Here is a 20,218-nt window from a genome sequence, read left to right as displayed (position 1 = left end):
TCATTGTACCTGACCGACGGGCCAGTTATCATGTCTACGCTACCAAAGGCACTCGCAAAAACCTGAGGGATGAAGAAAATGCAGCCGTAGCCCGTTCTGTGTATGTATAGGGAGATTTACGGTCAGATTTTGGACTGCTGTGTTGCACTAGCGTCACCAGAAGAGTTATAAGCTGAGCTGAGCTGACGCAGGCAGAGAGAGCTGGAGCTAGAGGGCGCTGGGAGGAGACCTTCAATGGTAGCGTATCTCTCTCTGTGTTATGACGTGCCAGCCAACACAAGTTCTTTGTTGTTATTTGCAGCGGTGAAGTCTGATAAAAAGATCAAGATTAACCTTAATCTGTGATTCACAGTTCTCAAGAATCTGCAATCCCTTGTTGTCACAACACCATGTGATCATTTTCATTATGCAGCTTGCTTTCTTTTATCAACTTCACCAGAAATCAACAGTCTATGCAACAGAAATTACTGCATGTGTTTGTAAAAGCATATATATATATATATATATATATATATATATATATATATATATATATATATATATATATATATATATATATATATATATATATATATATATTTAAATGCTTTATGTTGTATTTATTTGATAAAAAATACATAAAAAATGTGTAATTTTATACAATTTTATAACTGTCTTCTATTTTATATATATTTTTAAATGTAATTTTATCCTTGTGATGGCAAAGCGTAATGTTCCGCAGCCACTTCAGTCTTCAGTCTTTTGGTGCTCATGAAACATTTCCTATTATTATCAATGTTGAAAACAATTTTATATTTTTTTGGAAACCGATAAAAAAATTATAATTCAGGATTCTTTGGTGAATAGAAAGTTCAAAAGAACATCATTTATTATAATATATTGTAACATTATAAATTACTTTACTGTCACCTTTGATCCATTTAATCCATCCTTGTTGAATAAAAGTATTATTTTATTTAAATCATACTCACCCCAAACAAACTACACTACACTTCCTGGCATACTACTCTTTCTGCACTATGTGCACTTTTCGAAGTACGCAAATTTCCTCACATGCATTGAATACCCAAATTACCTATAACATCTAACAAAACGTGCAGTAAATAGCCAAAGCACACTGCTTGGAATACTGTATCCCATAATGCAATGCACTCCACACCATCTGACCTTGCATTTTCAGCATGATGAATTAAAAATGCTTAATTAAACTCACAATGAGTTTTAAAAATGCTAAATAACTATTTGTTATGCTAAAGTTGCTGAATTAAACATGCAAAGAGGTTGCCACAATAATGTAGCTACGTAGTATCGTCTTAATGCGTACTGTCTGTTTTGTAAAAACATTATAAAACGGTTAGTTCCAATCCTTGATTCTGATTGGTCAATAGCGTGTTTTATTCATGATAAAACCATAGACTGTGGATAAAACACGGCTATGACCGCTTCACCCAACGGTTCTATGTATCACTTTATACTACAGGGCCGTTGAATGCTTGAATCTGATTGGTTGACGAACGTTCTAAGGTGTGCATTATTTTCAGGGAAACGCACAGCTAAAGTAGTTCCAGGCAGGTCTTGACCGCATTACAGTTCCATATCGCTTCGCGTAGTTAACTGTAATAACGGAAAATAGGATACAATTCATAACAAGAAAAAAACATTTAGCCCCATGCGCTTGATCTGCAATTTTCAATGTCTAGCTTCACAATCAATGGAAACATGCAGTTTAATTTTAATAAATAAAGTATATTCCTATCTATAATCAATAGAAAATGAATCTGAATATAGGCTAAATAAATGGATAGTTCTGCAGCACGGATTTTTATTGCAGATAATATAACAAATAAATAATTATTGATAGGCCTTACTTGTTAAAAGGCTTTTTTTTTCTTCTTCATTTATTTGGCTAGTCTACTGTCATCTGTCAATAATAGAAAGAAAAAAAAGAATGAACGAATTAATTAAAACGAATTGAATTAATAAATAAATAATAATATTGACGCACATGCTTTTCTGTCTCATTATTGCAACATCTCTCTCTAATAACTGCATAAAGTCGAGCCGAGGACACACTTTAAGGCCGGTTATGAATGTAATTTGATACTTATGACTGATCATGCCCAAATGCGTGTTCAGCGCGTTCAGTCTGTGTTCAAAGTCGGTGTTTAAAATCTGCTGCAGTCGATGAAAACAGTCAGAGAATGTGTCAGCGAGTCGTGTGTCCCCAGCATTAGTCTGCTATCAGTGGCTCAAACTAGTGATGGGTCGTTCGCGAATGAGCCGGATCTAAGAGCCGGCTCTTGTAGGTGAACGACGGGAGCCGGCTCGCATATCTGAAGAGCCGACTCTATTTTTAAAAATATAGCCTATAGAAATTAAATCATTGTGTAGGCTAATAATGAAATAATGAATGATTTTAATTGCATTTAAAATAATTGACTAATTCAAAAACCAACAAAAACATAATTATATAGGCCTAAAGGCGCACACACATTTGTTTCGAATGTCTGATCAGCCTCACATTCTGTTCCTGTCAATCATACACGCGATGTCAACCAATTAAACTGCATGAGGGAGGGCCGAGCAAACTCACACACACACACTAGAGATGCGGATAAACCACGGATCAGGCGGATGAGGTGACGAAAAATAATATTTTAATTAAATTCGGGCGGGTGGCGGTTGAACCAATCAAATGAAAAAAGTTTGCCACTAAGCAAACCTGCAAGCTATGCCCAGCTGTCAGTACTATTGGAGGAGGCCTAAACGTCTCTTAGATGAGACCACCTGGGTTATTTTGTTATTTTGTTTCGATATTAATTATATTTTAAAACAGCCAATCGTAGCCTACTGTGGAATATGCATTTAAAAGAGAGACAGATTATGGTCTGATATGACTCAGAAATGATATCGGGCAATTGCAGCGCAAGATGTTCAGAAGAACGCAAGAGCTAAACTTCTACAAGCTCAATAATATCCACATTAAAAAGTAAAAAAAGAAGGTAAGAAAAATAGTCAGTCATAACTTTGCCCATTAATTAGATGTGCAAGGCAAGCAGGCTAGTTTTTGGGTTGTTATGGACAATTAAAAATGTGAATATTCACGTTGCACAGTTGTGTGGTGGACTTTCAGCGAGTTAAAACATATATTTTTTAAAGAGCCGTTTGTGAGTCAAAAAGAGTCGGCTCTTTTCAGTGAGCCGAGTCAAACGAGCCGGCTCACGAAAAAGAGCCGGAATGCCCATCACTAGCTCAAACCTCCGTTACTAACTCTAAAATGACGTTTTGGAATTAGCAACGGAGGCATTGGATTAGATGCGTAAGAAATTAGTCCTACATACAAGAGCGTTTTAATGACAAAAACTTTACAAACGTCTTGAAATACATAATCTGAACAATGTTTCGAGGTGTGGTAACTGTAGTATAAGCGGAATAATTGACTTCAGGCCGTTGAATTATTAGAAAAATAATGCACACCGAGGTGTAACGGCCACTCCGCTTCGCGTCGTGACCGCATTACCACCTCGGGTGTGCATTATTTTTCTAATAATTCAACGGCCTGTCGTCAATTATTCCTTACATGATCACTACACAATACCCCTAGCAACCACTCTTAGCAACTTAAACATGTTTGTTGTATCAAACACTGATATTGTAGAGTATTGTGAGAGATCTAGTAAGCAAGTGTACCTGCATTTACAGTTGACATAACATTTTCCTTCAGGTCAGTCCTATATTCATAAAATAAAAATAAAAAACGTTTGAATGTCCGCTGCGATATCTTGTCCTTTTAACAGTTAAGGGTGTTAAGTTTTCCCGTGCCTATAGCTGCTAACGTTAGTCATCTGTCAGTTGCGTCTTCCTTCTCCGTGATCACAAGTTTGAGTCCTATCAATATAAAAGTCTTTTCTACCGACTGACTCGCTCATAAAGACAGTCTTTGCCGCCATCTATTGGCGAAATGATGTATAACTTCTGTTGCTGTTTACGGTCAGGGACTATTTTTTCCAGCGGAAGGAAGGCTTTTAGTGATTTTACTTAATGAAAGTTGCATAAATACATCTTTTTCGGCTTTAATATTTGTATTTTGCGGTAACCGTTTTAGAAAAGCAATAAGGTACGAGAGGCTTTGCTGTATCGTGAATAAGTCACGGCTATTTGTTTATTGCTTACGTAGGCAGTGTTCACTACAATGCAGTAGGCTATGCTAGTACTCCATTCCAAACAAAACGAAGCATTTTTTTATTTTATTTACTAATTTCTTCTGTTTTCCGTTTTTTGAAAGAGCTGTTGTCTTTTCCACCTTGCATTACTGTAATCAACTGACAGAGATGAATGAAGAACTGAAAGTCCTTGAGTAGCTCCTGGGGTTTTCAGATGAAAGAAAACTGAAACAAAACAAAGAAGAGAGCAGCATCTTCCCCACTGAGCACCATCAGCAAAATACGCCACAGTGGAAACTCTGTCATTGTGAAATATGTGGTAAAAACAAATCTTAGCGTCCTCAAATAGCTGGAACATGTGTGTGAGAGAAGGAGAGGACAGTGTGTGTGTTCATGTACCTCAATATTTTTGTTTTACATGCCCAATAGAGGGCAGTGTGACACGATTCTGCTAATCTGCTCAGAGTTAACAAGTAGCAACTACAACAAGAGAAAAGAATAAACAATAATTTTATGGCTAAGAGTTTTATTGTTAAGAGTTATGATATGCTCCAATGGTAATTTGAGTGTTTTACACTGTATCCAAGAAAATATTTCACCCTCCCTTTTGTTAGTTCTTATTCTCTCTTATTCAGTGTGATGCAACCTTCTCCATCATTTACCAGCAGTGTTTTCTATCAGTCCTATTTTTATGTTTTTCTACATAAATGTGACACATCTGGGTCATCTGGTTTTTAATTAGTAGCCATTCACCAAAACAAAAACAAAAAAATACAACACATAGCCTATTGTGCATACTACATCTTAACTATACTCGAGTCCCTTCAGATGAACAAAAAAAATCTGTTTTTTCAGAGGTTTGTCCTGTGTGTATCATAATAACAGAGCCCGACAGTATCTGTGATAGACTGATACAGTCAGCATTAAGATTATTATAATCATTAAAGTATGGGTTTTATATTCTCGGATTGGTGAAAAACAGGAATAACCCTGGATGGCATTCTTTAATGACTAATATGGTGGCCAGTTGTTTGCAGCATGTCGTTAATCTTCTCCTCTGACCTAGAGCTAATAAGCTTTAATTAGCCAGTGTGGTCAGTCTGGTTTGGGCCCCCACGTTGGCAAAACCATCTGCCACAACAGACAAACAAACAAACACACAGACAGACAGACAGACAGACAGACAGATAACCTGTCTGTCACTGTCTAGCTCTCTCAGACAGTCTACCGGTAACTCCGATTCTGCTGATTCAGTCTGTCAAGAGTGTGTTTGCTGATCAGAGAGTTAAATAACTTAGCCAGTGAACATCACTGGGCCTGACCTTGTCTGCTTGAGTCTCAGCCCCCTCCATCCATCCCTTCTTTTTCCTTCTGCTGCCTCTCTGACAGAGGGGGCAGTAAGCCAGGCCACATGACATGGATCAGGAAAGAGGGAATGAATGGGGGGCTGTAGGAAGGAGGAGGGAGTTGTTGTTTTTTCTTCTTTTTTGCTGTGTGAGGGCTGTGTGTGTTTGTTTAACTGCTGTAGTGACCTGAATGGTTCCACACCTGTCCTACCACAGCTAAGATGATTCACAGACCTCCCAGAATGAGAGTTTATAGGCACATACACTCAAGCACAATATCGTTACCGTACCTCTAACACACACACACACACACACACACACACACACACACACACGTGTTATGCTCCCTTATGATACACACATTTGCACACACCTATGTACCCATAATACCCTCTAAACACATGGATTATACATTTTCTGCCACAGTTGAGTGATTTGCCCCCTTTGGACTTCAGCCTGAGGTGTCATGTCAGACTGAGGGTGACAGCAGTCATATTATCAGCTTTATTAATTTGTTCTATTGGCATTAAATGATAGTGCAGTCATGCAAACTTACAAATCTATGGTGAGTGTTATCCATTATAATACTACAACATCTAAAGAGCATGTCATATTAGGAAAAGCTCTATTTATCCTATATACACTGCAATTCAAAAGTTGTTTAAAAAAAATCATATTAGAATACTTTCTGAAGCATCATTTGACACTGATGACTGGAATAATGGCTGCTGAAAATTCAGTTTTGCAATCACAGGAATAAATTACATTTTAAAATGCAAAACAGTTATTTGCAATTGTATAATATTACTGTTTTATGGTATTTAAATACAGCCTAGCTGAGCATGCGTCTTACCAACCTTAAACTTTTGAAAGGGTATTTGCTAGAAATATATCTTTGCAACATATTTCATGAAGAATTTATAACAATGTTAAATGCATAACAGAAAAGCAGATGTTTAAGTTTGCATTTGAATTGTATGTAAATTAATGTAAAATGATTAGTCTCAAAGCAGCCCCAGTAAGTCAACCATATTGTTATGCCCTGATTTATGCATTTTGGAGACAGCAGGGAGGGAACAATAAATGATCAATGTGTGAGAGAGAGAGGTAATTGGATTGAAACATAAGATTTCCAGATTGGAACCTGCATCTCCCACATGAGCACCACGAACCATCATTCATGACTATATCACTTTCTTGTTACCAGTTGCACAACTTACTGACACTGAATTACTGAATCAAATTCTCCATCCCAACGAGTGACTCACTGAACATAAGCAAGGAAACAGTGACTAGCAACCAACCATGAGTGTCACTTTCAAAAAACACACACTAAAGCAAAATCACAAAAAGAGAAGTGATGCAGAAACAGAGAATACTTAGTTTGCGATTCCTATATTCAGCATAATTCTAGACACGCGCTTGCGGTCTGAGCAAAGCTTCCTCAATGTATACTGACCCATATTGACTTCTGCAGAGTGGATGTAAGCAACAGGACTGTGCCATTTAGGCTGAATGTGAGTGCATTGACCCCAGTCTTTGATCACTTGACTACAAGTGGCGAGGCTTTGCAGAGTCAAGCAGAAAACCAGCAGCAATATCAGCATTTATGGCTAGTATGTACAGGGAGGGACGAAGAGCGTCATGACCCATGCATCTTGAACTTTGGCCACCATCTTCATCATTAAGGCCACAAAAACAAAGCCATTAACGACCATTAAGGCCATATAAAAATTTAACAGCCAGGTTTTGTAACTGCAGCGAAGCAGGTTAAGGATATGCACGTACAATAAAGTCGTAAAATGCTATACACATGAAAGCAGAAACATTATGCAACTCTCTCTTGTCTCTGAATGCGAGCAGATTAATTGTTTTCCAGTTAGAAGCAGTAGTGGAAGGGAATAATAATCGCGTGAAGTTATTCCGGGATAACTTGGAAATGGGAATAGTGAGAGGGAGTGAGAATGTCATGGCTGAGGTGAAGGGTGGCTGGGGGTCCCACCCGGCATAATCGAGAAATGAGAGTTTCAGAGCTGTGGGACGTTTGTGGGAGACAAAGTCATTTTGTGTTGGTCTATGTATGTGCGCATATCTGTGGGTTTGGTATTTAATTGAATGTGTTTGAATGGATGTGAATGAGTGCATGTGTGTGTGAACTATGTTGAATATGTGTGTGGACTGGACTCCATGGGTGAGCGTAGGGTAAAGTGACGAGGGAGCTCTCTATGGCCTCACTGTCAGAGAAACAATAAGCTGTCTGAGGAACAATACTCGGAAACTCTCCTGTGTGAGAGGAAGAGACTTGAAGCAGGATGTTGGATAAGGATGAATCTCTCTCTCTCTATATAGCCTATGTCTTATTCTCCATGACTGTTACATACTACCAGTAAAAAATTGTGCCATTTATGTTTCTCATTAGCTTAAAAAAGAAATTGATCTCAAGGCTTATGATTCAATGCATTTTATGCTTATCAAGGGTGCATTTATTTGATCAAAAATACAGTAAAAAATAATAATATTGTGAAATATTATTCAAATTTAAAATAACTGTTTTTTATTTGAGAACTCTGGCTTCTTGGCCTCACTGGCAGTGGAACATATTTATTATTATGTCGAATTATGTGGACTACGTTTTATTTTTATTACGTATTTATTTAGAATTATATTTTACTTATATTTGTATCACTTTTTTTCTATGAACTTTTCTAGACCCCCTGTAGTGTTGTGACAAATCTGACTTTTTTGTTGTTGTTGACAAATCTGCTAGGTTAACACATTTACCTTTGTAAAACAGAAGCAATACTTAACATGAGCTATCAAACACTCGCACACATATTCCCATTCCCTCACTATTTCCCTCTCTCAGTATCCATCATTTATAACTCCACCTTACTGCCCAAATCTGTGCCCTCCCTCCAGCGATGTTATAATGCTGAGTCTCATTTTGTATATACAATGACAGTTTCCCTGAATTGAAACACACCGTTCTGGTCAGTGCTGGTCAGACAAAGTCACCAGCGGTCAACTCCAGTGTGCGACTATTGAAAAAGTGCTGACAGAGGGAGCTTTTCCCGCTCTGAAACCCCCACACACCATGACCACGACCACATAGGCTACACATAACCACACACACCCCATCCTCTTAACAAATTCGTCTGGTCAGTGTAGTGGCCAGACAAATCTAGGGGCTTTCTTGAGGCAAACATTCATTGTTGTTTTTCCTTTTAACCTCTAAAGATGATTCAGCTTCCTCGAATGGATTGGCTCACATTCAAAAAAGAGTTTTTGTATGACATTTTAAACAGTTAACTGTTTTAAAGATGTTTTTGCTATGGAATACTTGTCTGAGGAAATTTTAGTTTCATTTACCAAAGAAAAAAAGAAAAAGAAGAAGAAGAAGAAAAACGTATAAAAAATACCGGAAAGAATGGCGATCCGTTCTGTGCTTTCCCTTGGCATCACCACACTAGCCTATCTATTCTACACCGCAGAACATGGAGCGAGCAGTTGAGTTTAGTCCGATTCTCGAATGAATGACTCATGTGCCGGTTGAACCACAACCATAAAGCGCGACCAGTGGCTGGAATCCCATTCCCAGGTCTTCTTAGTGAACCAAAACATAAAGCGGTAGGCTACCAGTGTAGAGTGATTCCCGAACAAATTATTTACATGTCTTAATCTTAAGACTCTAATATGTCTTAATATAGTAGCCTAAGCTAAGTATTTTTTTAGTGAATCAAACACATAGCCTACACGTTACAATTTACTGAGCTATGTTGCATGGCTCATACATCTAAATCAGTCTGGACTGGTTGTCCATGACAAGTTGTAGCCTTCTTAAAGATTGTACTTAAAACAAGTAGCAGCCTATAGTTGTAGTTGTAATTAGTCAGAAGTAGGCCTATATTTTAAAAACAAATAATGAAATATGAAAGCATAACTATTGCAAGCAATGTGAAATGCAACTTTCAGACTGCTGCATGAGTACAATTTTATTTTTTCTATGCTTAAGACTTTATGCAGACTAAAAGACATACACAAATAAGGTTTCATTCAAATCAGTTTACTGACCATTTAACTTTTGATTCTTCTTCTTATCATCCCACAACTCTTAAAGACCCCAAACAACAGAGCCCAATTCAGATAAAGTCCATTTACATGCTGTTGCGAATAAAGGCAAACCGCTAAACAAGGAGCTACAATGATATACCATCACAGCAGCCTTCAACACACATAAATGACTGACCCAGTATCGAGGGCTGCTCTCAGGTGACCGTGGCTGGTACCTCTGCAGGGACACCCCTCCCTCTCCATCTAGGTCCAGGTATGGGATAGGTGGCCAGGGGAGCAGCGATGCCAGCGGGTAGTGCGAGATCATGATGCCCGTCCAGGTTGCCCACACATACTCAGGGCTGTAGAGAACTGGTGCTCCTGTGATGAAGGATCTATGTGTGTTTTCGTGTCTGTCTGTCTCTGGAGGGCATTCCCACTTGCGGTCTTCCAGAGGGTGCCCTTTTGTCCTTTCGTGTAAAGTGGAAACAGTCTGACAGATCTGTCTTTAGAAGTCCACAATTGCTGTTTCCCAACACGTACAAACAAAGTCTCTCTCTCTCAACCTCAGTCTATAATTCGAGAAGAGGTTGGGAGCTTCTCCGCTGTAGCCACATGAGTGATTAAAGTCTATTGTTTTTTCTCTCTCTCACTTCAAAGTAGGAGGAGGGGTGAGCGATAAGCCCTGCCCCTGCACTAATACCAAGATTGTGCAGAAAGAGGGAGAGAAAGACGGGAAAAGAGAGAAGAGGGGTCTCGTGTTGAAGGAGGAAAACTGAGAGTAGGTTTAAACAAAATAGTGTTATTTTAGCAAATATAGTTTTTACAATATAGTTTAGTGTTAATTCTTTTAAACTATAACCACAAAAAGTTACATCTATATCAGGCAAGTCTATATAAACAGCAAGCTTTTTTTAACAAAAAATATGCTCTTCCCAGAGCAGCAGTTAGGGAGTCTAAATAATAGACAATAATTATAATAAGCATAAAGCTTTAATTATCATTCTAATGAGTTCACATTACAGCTTTAACGATAACGATACACAGAGGAACAATATCATTGGAATCACTTTCAGAAGGATGTTCTCCAGCTGATGAACAATAAAAACATTAACTTACTCCTACTTACTAAAGTGGCAGACGACAAAACGGCAGCAAACACAACAATATTGCGCGTTGGTGTGGACACTAATATAATAATCGTTAGTTCTTGGTGTGAACTGGCCTTAAGGGTTGAAAGAGTCATCTGCTGTCTTCTCAGTTAGGCAGTAGCTGTTAGTAAAGAAACTTTCCTATTAACCAATAATTCAGCAGTGTGGCCTTTGTTACCAGGACCAAAGGCAAGGTTTCACCTGAAGAGTGTAATAGCAAGCATGTGACAAAATATTTTTGACTGGGGTTGGAAAAAACATAGTTTGAAAAATGCATATTGATTGATATGTATTGGAACTGGATTTGGGAAAGTATTGACGCAGAGGACGACAGCAAAAGCTGAGGATATCGTTTTGGACAGGGCCAGTATTTATGGTTATAGCCCTGACTGGTCAGCCATAAGTGAATAAGTAGCTAACCAATACACACTCATGTACGTTAAGGCATACAGTACTTGGGACTGTTAATAAGACACAGAGTTTAAAAGCTGTAACTTCCGACTGTTGCAAAAATGCCTGCAGCAGATATGTGAATCAGTAACATAAAATAACAAAACAGCAAGATCCGGAGGATGTTCAACACTAAGTTTAGAACTTTTCACAGAATTCAGACGAGTACACACGCAGTGAGCTCACTTTATGTTATGTTCTGGGTAAAGTATAACTTTAAATCTGTGGAAAGCTTCCATGATATGCTGTCATTAATGCGGGCAATCATTTTGACTAGTGCCTTAGGTTGCAAAAAAAGACATTAATATAATGCATTTACAATGGAAGACATTTCAGAGGGTTTAAAAGCAGAAATGTCCCGCTTTTTGATATGATAGCACTCAAAATTATTTTCAGTACAATGGGTTACAAGGTTCTAGTAGTGGTCGGACTACTGCTCTAGGATAAACTAAATGAAATAAAATTCTGACCAATAAAATACCTATTTATTTTTTGGTTGACAATTAGTTAAAATTCTATACAATTTAAATAAAATAAATACTAAATAAAAACTATATCTAATAATTTACAGTATGAAAAATGGATATTTATTTTAAGATTTGTCAAAGGTGCTGTGTAGTTAAATTATTAATGTTTTTAAAGAGTAACTTTAAAGTTATCTAAATGTAAAAATAAGAGAAATTAGCATGCACAATTAATGATATAGCCTAAAACAATATCTAATATTGTCAATTAACTGATAAAGTGATATATTGTGCATCCCAAGGTTTTATTACATTAGTCTCATGTCAACACGTATAATTCTTGTCGCTGTACTTTTTAGTTTATTCCAGTGCAATGCCTTCTGTTTTCATAAAGAAAACTTTTGTTTGTTTTTAAAGAATGAGAGACGAGTCCATAATATTAAATGAGGTAATACAAAGCTTAACTTCTATACAACCCTTTACATTTTGCAACCCAACCATGAGGGGTATGTGCTTCAAGCTTTATATACGCTCTCTCTCACCATGCTCACATTCAAAAGCAAAGATTAGAGAATAAATCAGCCAATTAAACCAGAATGCCATTGATTTTCTCTTTCATATCCTCAGGCTCCTCATCTATTGTTCATTATTTAAGAGGATTTTATTGTGGACCACAGAATGAGGGACCTGAATCCCCTCGCTTTCAACCTTGTGGATTCCTCTCTCACTCTCTCCCCCTGTTCCTCCTCCCTCCTTGTTTCCTTTCTCTGTTGTTCATTCCAACTTCTGTCCCCATGGCAGAGCTCAACACCCATCTGAACTGTTTTGAAATTTATCAGCTTCCAGAATCTCTCCGTTGGTACATTTTGATCTATACAGTTTGCTGACATAGCCATAGTGCGGTCTGCAGAAGTTTACACAGCTGGCACAATTTTTTGGCTTTTACACTTACACTCAGACACACACTTAAACAAGTTATATCACCCAAGTTATATTCAATATTTCACACTACAGTTTGGCAACACAGGACACGCAAAGGCTATGTTAAGAACTAAGCATTGTTCACACAGAGGAACATCACGCTCACTGCTCATAAAACATCCATGAACACATATTCAGAAGTGTTTTTCAGTATAGCTGTTTTTATCAGCAAAAAGTGCTGATGAGGGCATCCATGAGGGACATACTGGAGATAAAACACTCTTGTAAATCACAGGATTTAGCTCTCTGAGGGTAAAGTTCACTAGGACTAGTAAGTAGTATATAAATATCAAAACAATTCCAAGTAAGTCTATATCAAATACCCTAAAAGAGACTTCAAATGTGAAATAATATGGCTTAAAATAAAATATCTGTTTCTACCAAAATATTTATGCAAGACATGCTACAAAAACGAACGGTGTGCTCAAACTACTGCTGTCCTCTACCACCATCAAGGGGACAATAGAGGAATTGCATACACGTTACACCAAGTATCCACAAGTATTCACCATTGTGCCGATACCCCAGCAGAAAAGTGGCCCTTAAGGTCATGGATAACTAACGCCTATAGCCTAAGTGTATGCGTTATTATAGTGTAAATGAAAGGGGTGAAAGGAAAAACATGAATATAAACTGAGTGTAAACATTTGTTTGTGTAGTTGTTGTGCGTGAATGCAAGAGGCACTGTTATCCGATTCCTAATATAATAAAAGTATTTTACATCTGTGTTTTTCACAATATCTCATCTTCATTCCACGGAGCCTGTCGTCTCCTGGGGGTTTCATGTTGAGATATGACCAGTCGAATAGCTTGCTCAACTCGAATAAGCAAGGCTTGCCTTACTCATTTAACCCTCGGCCTCCGTGAACACTTTCATTAACGAAATCACTCAATCATGGATGACTGCGGATAGCACCTTTCTACAATTGCTTCGGTAACTTAAAACGTTTGTTACTTGAGGTACTCATTATTATTTTTCAAGTTGACCGTGACAGGACACTGACACACCTAGCCTATTATCTTGTCAAAACAGGCTCTGAATGTCTTTCAAAGATTTTATGTTATGATCAGTGTTAGGCAAGTTACTCTAAAAAAAAAGAAAAAAAGAATTACTTAGCCTACTACTAATTCCATCTTCAACAGTGCAATTAGATGGCTACTAATAACTCCCTGTAAAAAGTACTGCATTACTTACCAAATACTTTCTAAATCCCATATTAATCTCAACCAGTTTAACAATACATAGACATGAAACTGTAATTAAATTACAGAAAAATTAGGAGTAATCCCTTACTTAACTTTTTCAATGGAAAGGTAATTAAATTACAATAATTAAAGTTAATTCATATTTTTCTAACTTTAGTTAGTGTGTAATGTTGATGTTTGAGCATAAACAACATCTGCAAAGTTACAATGCTCAAAGTTAAAAAATAGAAATGCAGGATTCTAAAGAATATTAGTCTTAATTTCTCTTGGTGGTTTCCTGTTGTGTGTGAGGCTGTTTGTATGCTTATGTTAAAAAAAAAAAAAAACTTTTTGTAGATGTGTAAAAGTTGAAACCAGTTGGGACAGTTTTCAAAGCATTTGTCTTCATTCCATGGATAAGTGAGCTGCAGACTTTCAGCATTCTCGTGATCTGTGACTGAAGAGGAGTAAGGGGATGCTTAGGTAGCTTGAAGCCAATGGGGCTGTCGTTAAGAACAGGTCCAGTCTAGTCACTCAGGTATCAAAGTGTTTATTTTATATCCAAGCAGGTATTGTGTGTGTGTGTGTGTGTGTGTGTGTGTGTGTGTGTGTGTGTGTGTGTGTGTGTGTGTGTGTGTGTGTGTGTGTGTGTGTGTGTGTGTGTGTGTGTGTGTGTGTGTGTGTGTGTGTGTGTGTGTGTGTGTGTGTGTGTGTGTGTGTATGTATGTATATGTGTGTGTGTGTGTGTGTGTGTGGTTTCTACAAAAGAACTGAGAAATACAGTGTTTTAGTTTACAATAAACAATGCCAGATCAGATTCATGGTAACTGCCAATGTTACATTGAATTCACAGGAAATAAAGTAATTTAAACAATACATGAGGCCATCTACTCATAAGCTCATCAAATACACATCTAAATAACTAAAGAACATGTCTAAGCAGGAAATATCGCAAGCATAAAAATAAATGCATTTAGGACAAACTTAAGAAATACAGAATAATATTTGAGTATCAAACAAATGCACTTACATGGTCAATTACGCAGGAAATGTAGGAAAAAACAAAGAAATGAGAAAAACTCAGTCCTCTGCACAGTATATCCACGTGCAACAGCCTGATAGGGTCCTAATTGGCTTGAGATCAGGTGGGTGGAGCTAGAGGTTAATAGGGAAATTAACAGGCTAAGAGGGGTGTGGCACATGCTTCTTCTCAACAGTGACTGTAAAGTGCACGGCTATGTGTCTCGGAGCAGTTCGTAACAGTGAGACCCTAACCCAGCACAGGGTTTGAGTAGCCTATTTAATGCCATTACATGTAACTTTTAAATTCCTTTTTTCTTAGTTAAATATTTAATTATTTCAGTGTTGGAGTGCAATTTAGTCAAGTAGGCTACATCATTGGTGACGATAGCACTCTCAGAAAAAAGGTACAAAAGCTGCCACTGGGGCGGTACCCTTTCAAAAGGTACATCTTTGTACCTAAAAAGTGCATATTAGTACTTTAAAGGTACATACTGGTACCAAAAGTTTACATATTAGTATCTAAATAGGACACAGTATACAGGGGGCAGTAGTGGCCTAATGGTTAGAGTCAGACTGGCAACTCGAAGGTTGTGGGTTCGATTCTCAAAACTGGCAGGAAATGACTGAGGTGCCTTTGAGGAAGGCACCTAACCCCCAATTGCTCCCCGGGTGCCACAGCAAAAATGGCTGCCCACTGCTCCAGGTGTGTGTCCCAACGGTTTGCAGTGTGTACAAAAACAATTATTATTATATGGATTAGTTTTACGATCTCTTTCTGAATTTTTTGAAGCGACAAAGTGGTAGTTGCGTAGACTGTCAATGAACAGACAGAAAGCTCTCAGATTTCATTAAAAATATCTTAATTTGTTTTCCGAAAATGAACAAGAGTCTCACGGGTTGGGTGAGTAAATTCTGACAGATTTTTCATGTTTGGGTGAACTAACACTTTAGTTATCATCGGTGCAAACATGTGAATTTTCTAATATTTAAAACTCAGTTTCTGGACAATGGTTTTAACAACGGTTTGTTTAGAGCATAATACAGCACAGAACAGACATATTGCACTAGCCATAGTATACCATGACAAAACCTTCATTGCTGATTTTTCAGCTGACGACAACACAAAGGAATTCAAGAGATAAAACATTTCAGATCTCTTACAGTTGCACAACGTGCAGAACTTCGGAGATTCCCAACAAAATGAAACTAAAAGTTACTTGAACTCTGGGCTATATTAAACAGTAAAAACTTGGATGAAAGTTTTTGTTAAATACTTTCCTTGCTTACAAGTTTGTAATTTTGGAGTTACTTAAGATGACAGTGAAGATGAATAGTGAAGGTTTCTAGTTTTTTTTACTTCATTTATTTTTATCAATTCTTTAACTCAAATTATCTGTGAGTAATTGGCTGGCGGGTCTTAGCTGGTTTAGTTGGTCTTCAACTGTTTTTGTTTCCTTCATTTGGGAAATTTTGACACAATCTTGTAGCCTACAATAGCGTCTTTGTCAGGGTTCTGTCACCTCTGTTTGGTTTATATCTGGTTTGGTGACAGAGCTCTGACATTCCCGGTTTGTCATGTGTTTGTGTTTAGTCTGGTTTGTTGTGAGCACATGGCTTGTCTTGTATTCCTTGTGCCAGGTGCTCTCTTGTCAATCGTCTGGGCCCTCCCATCTTGTTACCTGATTATTGATTAATTTGCCCCACCTGCCTTGTTCGTTACCTTCTTTTGTTTGCTTCCTATTTAGTCTCCCTGTGTTTGCAGTCCTGTGTTGGTTCGTTGGCTATGTTTCCGTTTCTGTCAAGGTTTTTGTTTGTAGTTTTTTGTTTTGTTTATTTATTTAATAAATATCCTTATCTGCACTTGAATCCTCGCTTCACTTTTTGACCTGCCGTGACAGTCTTAGCTTGAATATGAAAACAAAATTTCCCAAGACCACACCTCCTGTGAGCAATATATAAAGACAAAAGTTCCGGGGGAGAGAAGCAGTCAGTGCCCCACACCACCATGAAGCCACTTAGCATATATACTTTACTGATAATTTTCGTCGCTGTCTGCGAGTCGAATGCGTTTATTCGACCTAGTAATGGCCTCCGCGAATGTCGCATTAACTCAACTTTAACAGCACTAGAGGTGCTCCCAGGTGGAGGGTGGGATAACCTGCGCAACATAGACATGGGACGGGTGATGAACTTGAGCTATTCCCAGTGCCAGACCACAGAGGATGGACTTTATCTCATCCCAGATGAAGTCTTTGTTATTCCTCGGAAAACAAGCGAAGTGGAAACTCACTCTGAGACCATCATGTCATGGCTGGAACAGAAAAGCTCCACATCAGGATCCATCAATGCAGACGTTTCCTTCCCTCCTGTACTAAACGGAAAATTCTCTGAAGAAAATACGCGCATGAAAACACACCAAGTGAGAGGCAATTCCGTAACAACACGAGTTCAGGTACACGAGTAAAGTTTTTAAATATCCAAAAATAGTTACAGCGTAACAGTCTTAATTGTTCACTTTGATTGTTTTATTATACATCAATTATTAACATTCATAAGGGAGATATAAAATGAACACAGAACGCTAAATTGTTTGTCAAAAGGAGCGCAATCACAGAGCGTACGCAATATGCGTAAGTGAAGTTGACTTTCGCAAGCGCTACGCTCGCTTCCAGTTTCATTTCACGTTAAAGTGAAAATCTGGACTGGTCATTATGTTAACGTAATAATCTGTTCAAGGATATGTTTTGTATTGACTAATATTAATATGAAAACAAAATATACATATATTAACATAATGAGCTTTTTAATTTGCTGTTGTTTATATAGGCTACACACTCTAAAAAAAGCCTATCAGGCAGCCTTTCTAATTTAATTGAATTTACTTAAATTAATTTATAAACTTCATTAACAATAATAATGACTTCTTTTATTTCAAGATGATATTTCCTCTAAATTAATGAGAAAACAATACCCCAGTCAGTTGCTCATATATTTCGTTATTTTTTAGTAAAAAAGAAAAAATCTAAATTGACAAATGATTTAATTTAGATTTTAATTTTGTCTTTTCTTCTATATTTTCTCAGGTACGCAACCATCTCTACACTGTTAATGTATATCCTGACTTTACTCTGGACTCCCGCTTTGCTCAGCAGATAGTGGAAATCACTGACGCTATTGAGAACAATCAAACGCGTCAAGCAAATTATCTGTCAGAGAAACTCATACTTGATTATGGTACCCATGTCATCACAAGAATCGATGCCGGTGCCACTTTGGTCCAAGAGGACTATATAAAAAGGTCTTATGTCTCTAACAGTGAGTCAGACAAGTCTTCTGTCTCTGCATCAGCAGGCTTGAACTTTTTTAACAAGGTTAACTTTAACTTTGGTAGCAAGGAAACCCAGGAAACCTCTCAAACCCTCAGTTACCAGCAAAACATTACATATTCGATAGTTCAGAGCCACGGTGGGGCTTTATTCTACCAAGGCATCACTCTGCAGAAGTGGCAAGAGAGCACGCAAAACAACCTTGTGGCTATTGACCGCTCTGGTATGCCACTGCACTATTTCCTCAATCCATCCGCATTTCCTGATCTTCCAGCTCCAACTTTACAAAAACTGGCCTTGTCAGTCCAAAAGGCAGCAGAGCGCTACTACAATATAAACACAATTCCAGGATGTGTAGATCAAAATTCCCCAAACTTTAACTTTCAGGCCAATGTAAATGACAAATCCTGTGAAGGTCCAGTCACCAATTTGACCTTTGGTGGAGTTTACCAGAAATGCTCTCCATCTACGGCAGACGGAGATGTCATCTGTGATGAGCTTGCGCAAAAAAATCCGAATACTGGTGACTATTCTTGCCGCCAACCGTATGCTTCCTCTTGGTTACACTCAGAGACAGTAGAGCAGAGTTACAATAAATATGAGTGCCATAAGAAATGTCATTCATGCTGGTTAATTTTGAGTTGTTGTGAAAATGTATGTGGAAATGCTTACTACGTCCGTAGTGCAAAAATTGACACTTTCTGGTGTTCCACAAATCAGACAGTCCCTCCATACTCTGGATACCTCTTTGGAGGTCTATTCGGACAATCTTTACAAAACCCATTGACCAAATCTTATGACTGTCCTCCTAATTACTTTGCACAAGTATTTTTGACTAATGGCATGATGATTTGTTTGAGCAATGACTACGAGGCAGGAACAATATCTTCTGTGCCTTTTGGGGGGTTCTTTAGCTGCCAATCTGGCAACCCTCTTGCAAGGGGTGAATACCGTTGTCCACCTCAGTACAGCCAACATCTTGCTGCCATTAGTGATGGCTGCCAGGTATTGTACTGTGTCCAATCAGATGAGTTTACTGGTGGCCAGTTAAAACCTATTCGCCTCCCACCATTCACAAAACCACCTCTGGTCAACATGATGGCGACAAACACTGTAGCTGTGATGACAGAAGGTGATCGGGCCTGGCTAAGGGTTGGAGGAACCAAACAATGGAGACTAGCAAAGCCTGGTGAAGTCAATCAAATGGCCACAATGTTCGATTCGTCATCTACCCGGATGTCAGGAGGTGAAAAGGCTGGTGTTGCCTGTGGTGTAATGACTGTGATCGCTGTTGTGGTGGCAGGAATTGTCCTCTTAATGAAACGAAGAAGGAGGTTTTCTCACTTCAGGTCAAGCAGGGGGTATGAAGAGATCCACAATGATGGCCAAAGTGCTGTAGAGAGTCAGAGAGAGCAACAGAATACAAATGAAGACCCTACTCAAGCTCTGTTACCTTAGTTGTGTTGGAGTACAGATTTGTGAATCATTCTAAGAGTAAAATCTTGATCCGCATTTAATCAAATCTCACAATGATTAGCATTTGTTGATAGGGAATATATTGATGTGGTGGTATTTACAACACAGCTTGTGTAAACTATGAAGTATTTTTGTACATTATTCTGGTCCAGTGTTTTAATGAGAATAAATGTGTGGTTAAATTTGTTCAGTGCATTGTTTTGTACTTGTGGTGTTTTCATTTTTTTGAGAGTGTTTTATTATGACTTGACAAGTCATGTGAGTCAGGTCAAGTCAGGTTTTTGTATTTAGCCTGGTTTTTGTTATTGTTATTTTTTTTTATATTTTAATAATAATAAAAACATCTGGGTGAAAGTGGATATTACTGGTGTTATTTGTAAATTTCTCTGTTAATGCACAAGGATGACATCATTTTCATATAATCAGAATGTGAATTGTGGGTGGTCTTAAAGTCAAATCAAAATTGAATTGGAATAAGAACTGCAATATTCCATAAAAAATATGGTTTGATTTCATGGTGACTTTAATTGGTTTTGGGGAAAAACTATGCATAGTATAGCAACAACATGTATAGGTATAGCCTATAATTATTCATCCCATCAA

General features: G+C 37.9%; 2 protein-coding genes across 2 annotated transcripts in view; one reads left to right on the top strand and one right to left on the bottom strand.

The window, feature by feature from the left end:
• rgl1 (ral guanine nucleotide dissociation stimulator-like 1) overlaps positions 1-10,191 on the bottom strand; it is a 31,039-nt gene extending 20,848 nt beyond the window's left edge. The window contains exon 1 of the mRNA XM_084138579.1: positions 9,756-10,191. Within this exon, the coding sequence (XP_083994705.1) occupies positions 9,756-9,887 (132 nt within the window). The 5' untranslated portion in view covers positions 9,888-10,191. The remainder of the gene's footprint in view (positions 1-9,755) is intronic.
• A 6,611-nt stretch (positions 10,192-16,802) lies between these two features.
• Positions 16,803-19,974, top strand: mpeg1.2 (macrophage expressed 1, tandem duplicate 2). Its single transcript, XM_084087563.1, has 2 exons — positions 16,803-17,265; positions 17,897-19,974. The coding sequence occupies exons 1-2, from the start codon at positions 16,819-16,821 to the stop codon at positions 19,595-19,597; spliced, it is 2,148 nt and encodes a 715-aa protein (XP_083943689.1). The 5' UTR covers positions 16,803-16,818; the 3' UTR covers positions 19,598-19,974.
• The last annotated feature ends 244 nt before the right edge of the window (positions 19,975-20,218 follow it).

The sequence above is a fragment of the Abramis brama genome, assembly GCF_963993115.1.
Source record: "Abramis brama genome assembly, chromosome: 16".
NCBI classification, from domain to species: domain Eukaryota; kingdom Metazoa; phylum Chordata; class Actinopteri; order Cypriniformes; family Leuciscidae; genus Abramis; species Abramis brama.
Note: the sequence above shows the minus strand (reverse complement) of the source record. Positions and strands in the feature narration are given on the sequence as shown.

Excerpts from the sequence above, each read along its gene's own strand:
- mpeg1.2 (XM_084087563.1), top strand. The coding sequence starts at position 16,819 with ATGAAGCCACTTAGCATATATACTTTACTGATAATTTTCGTCGCTGTC. Across the intron at positions 17,266-17,896 it reads CCGTAACAACACGAGTTCAG|GTACGCAACCATCTCTACAC; the intron begins GTACACGAGTAA and ends ATATTTTCTCAG.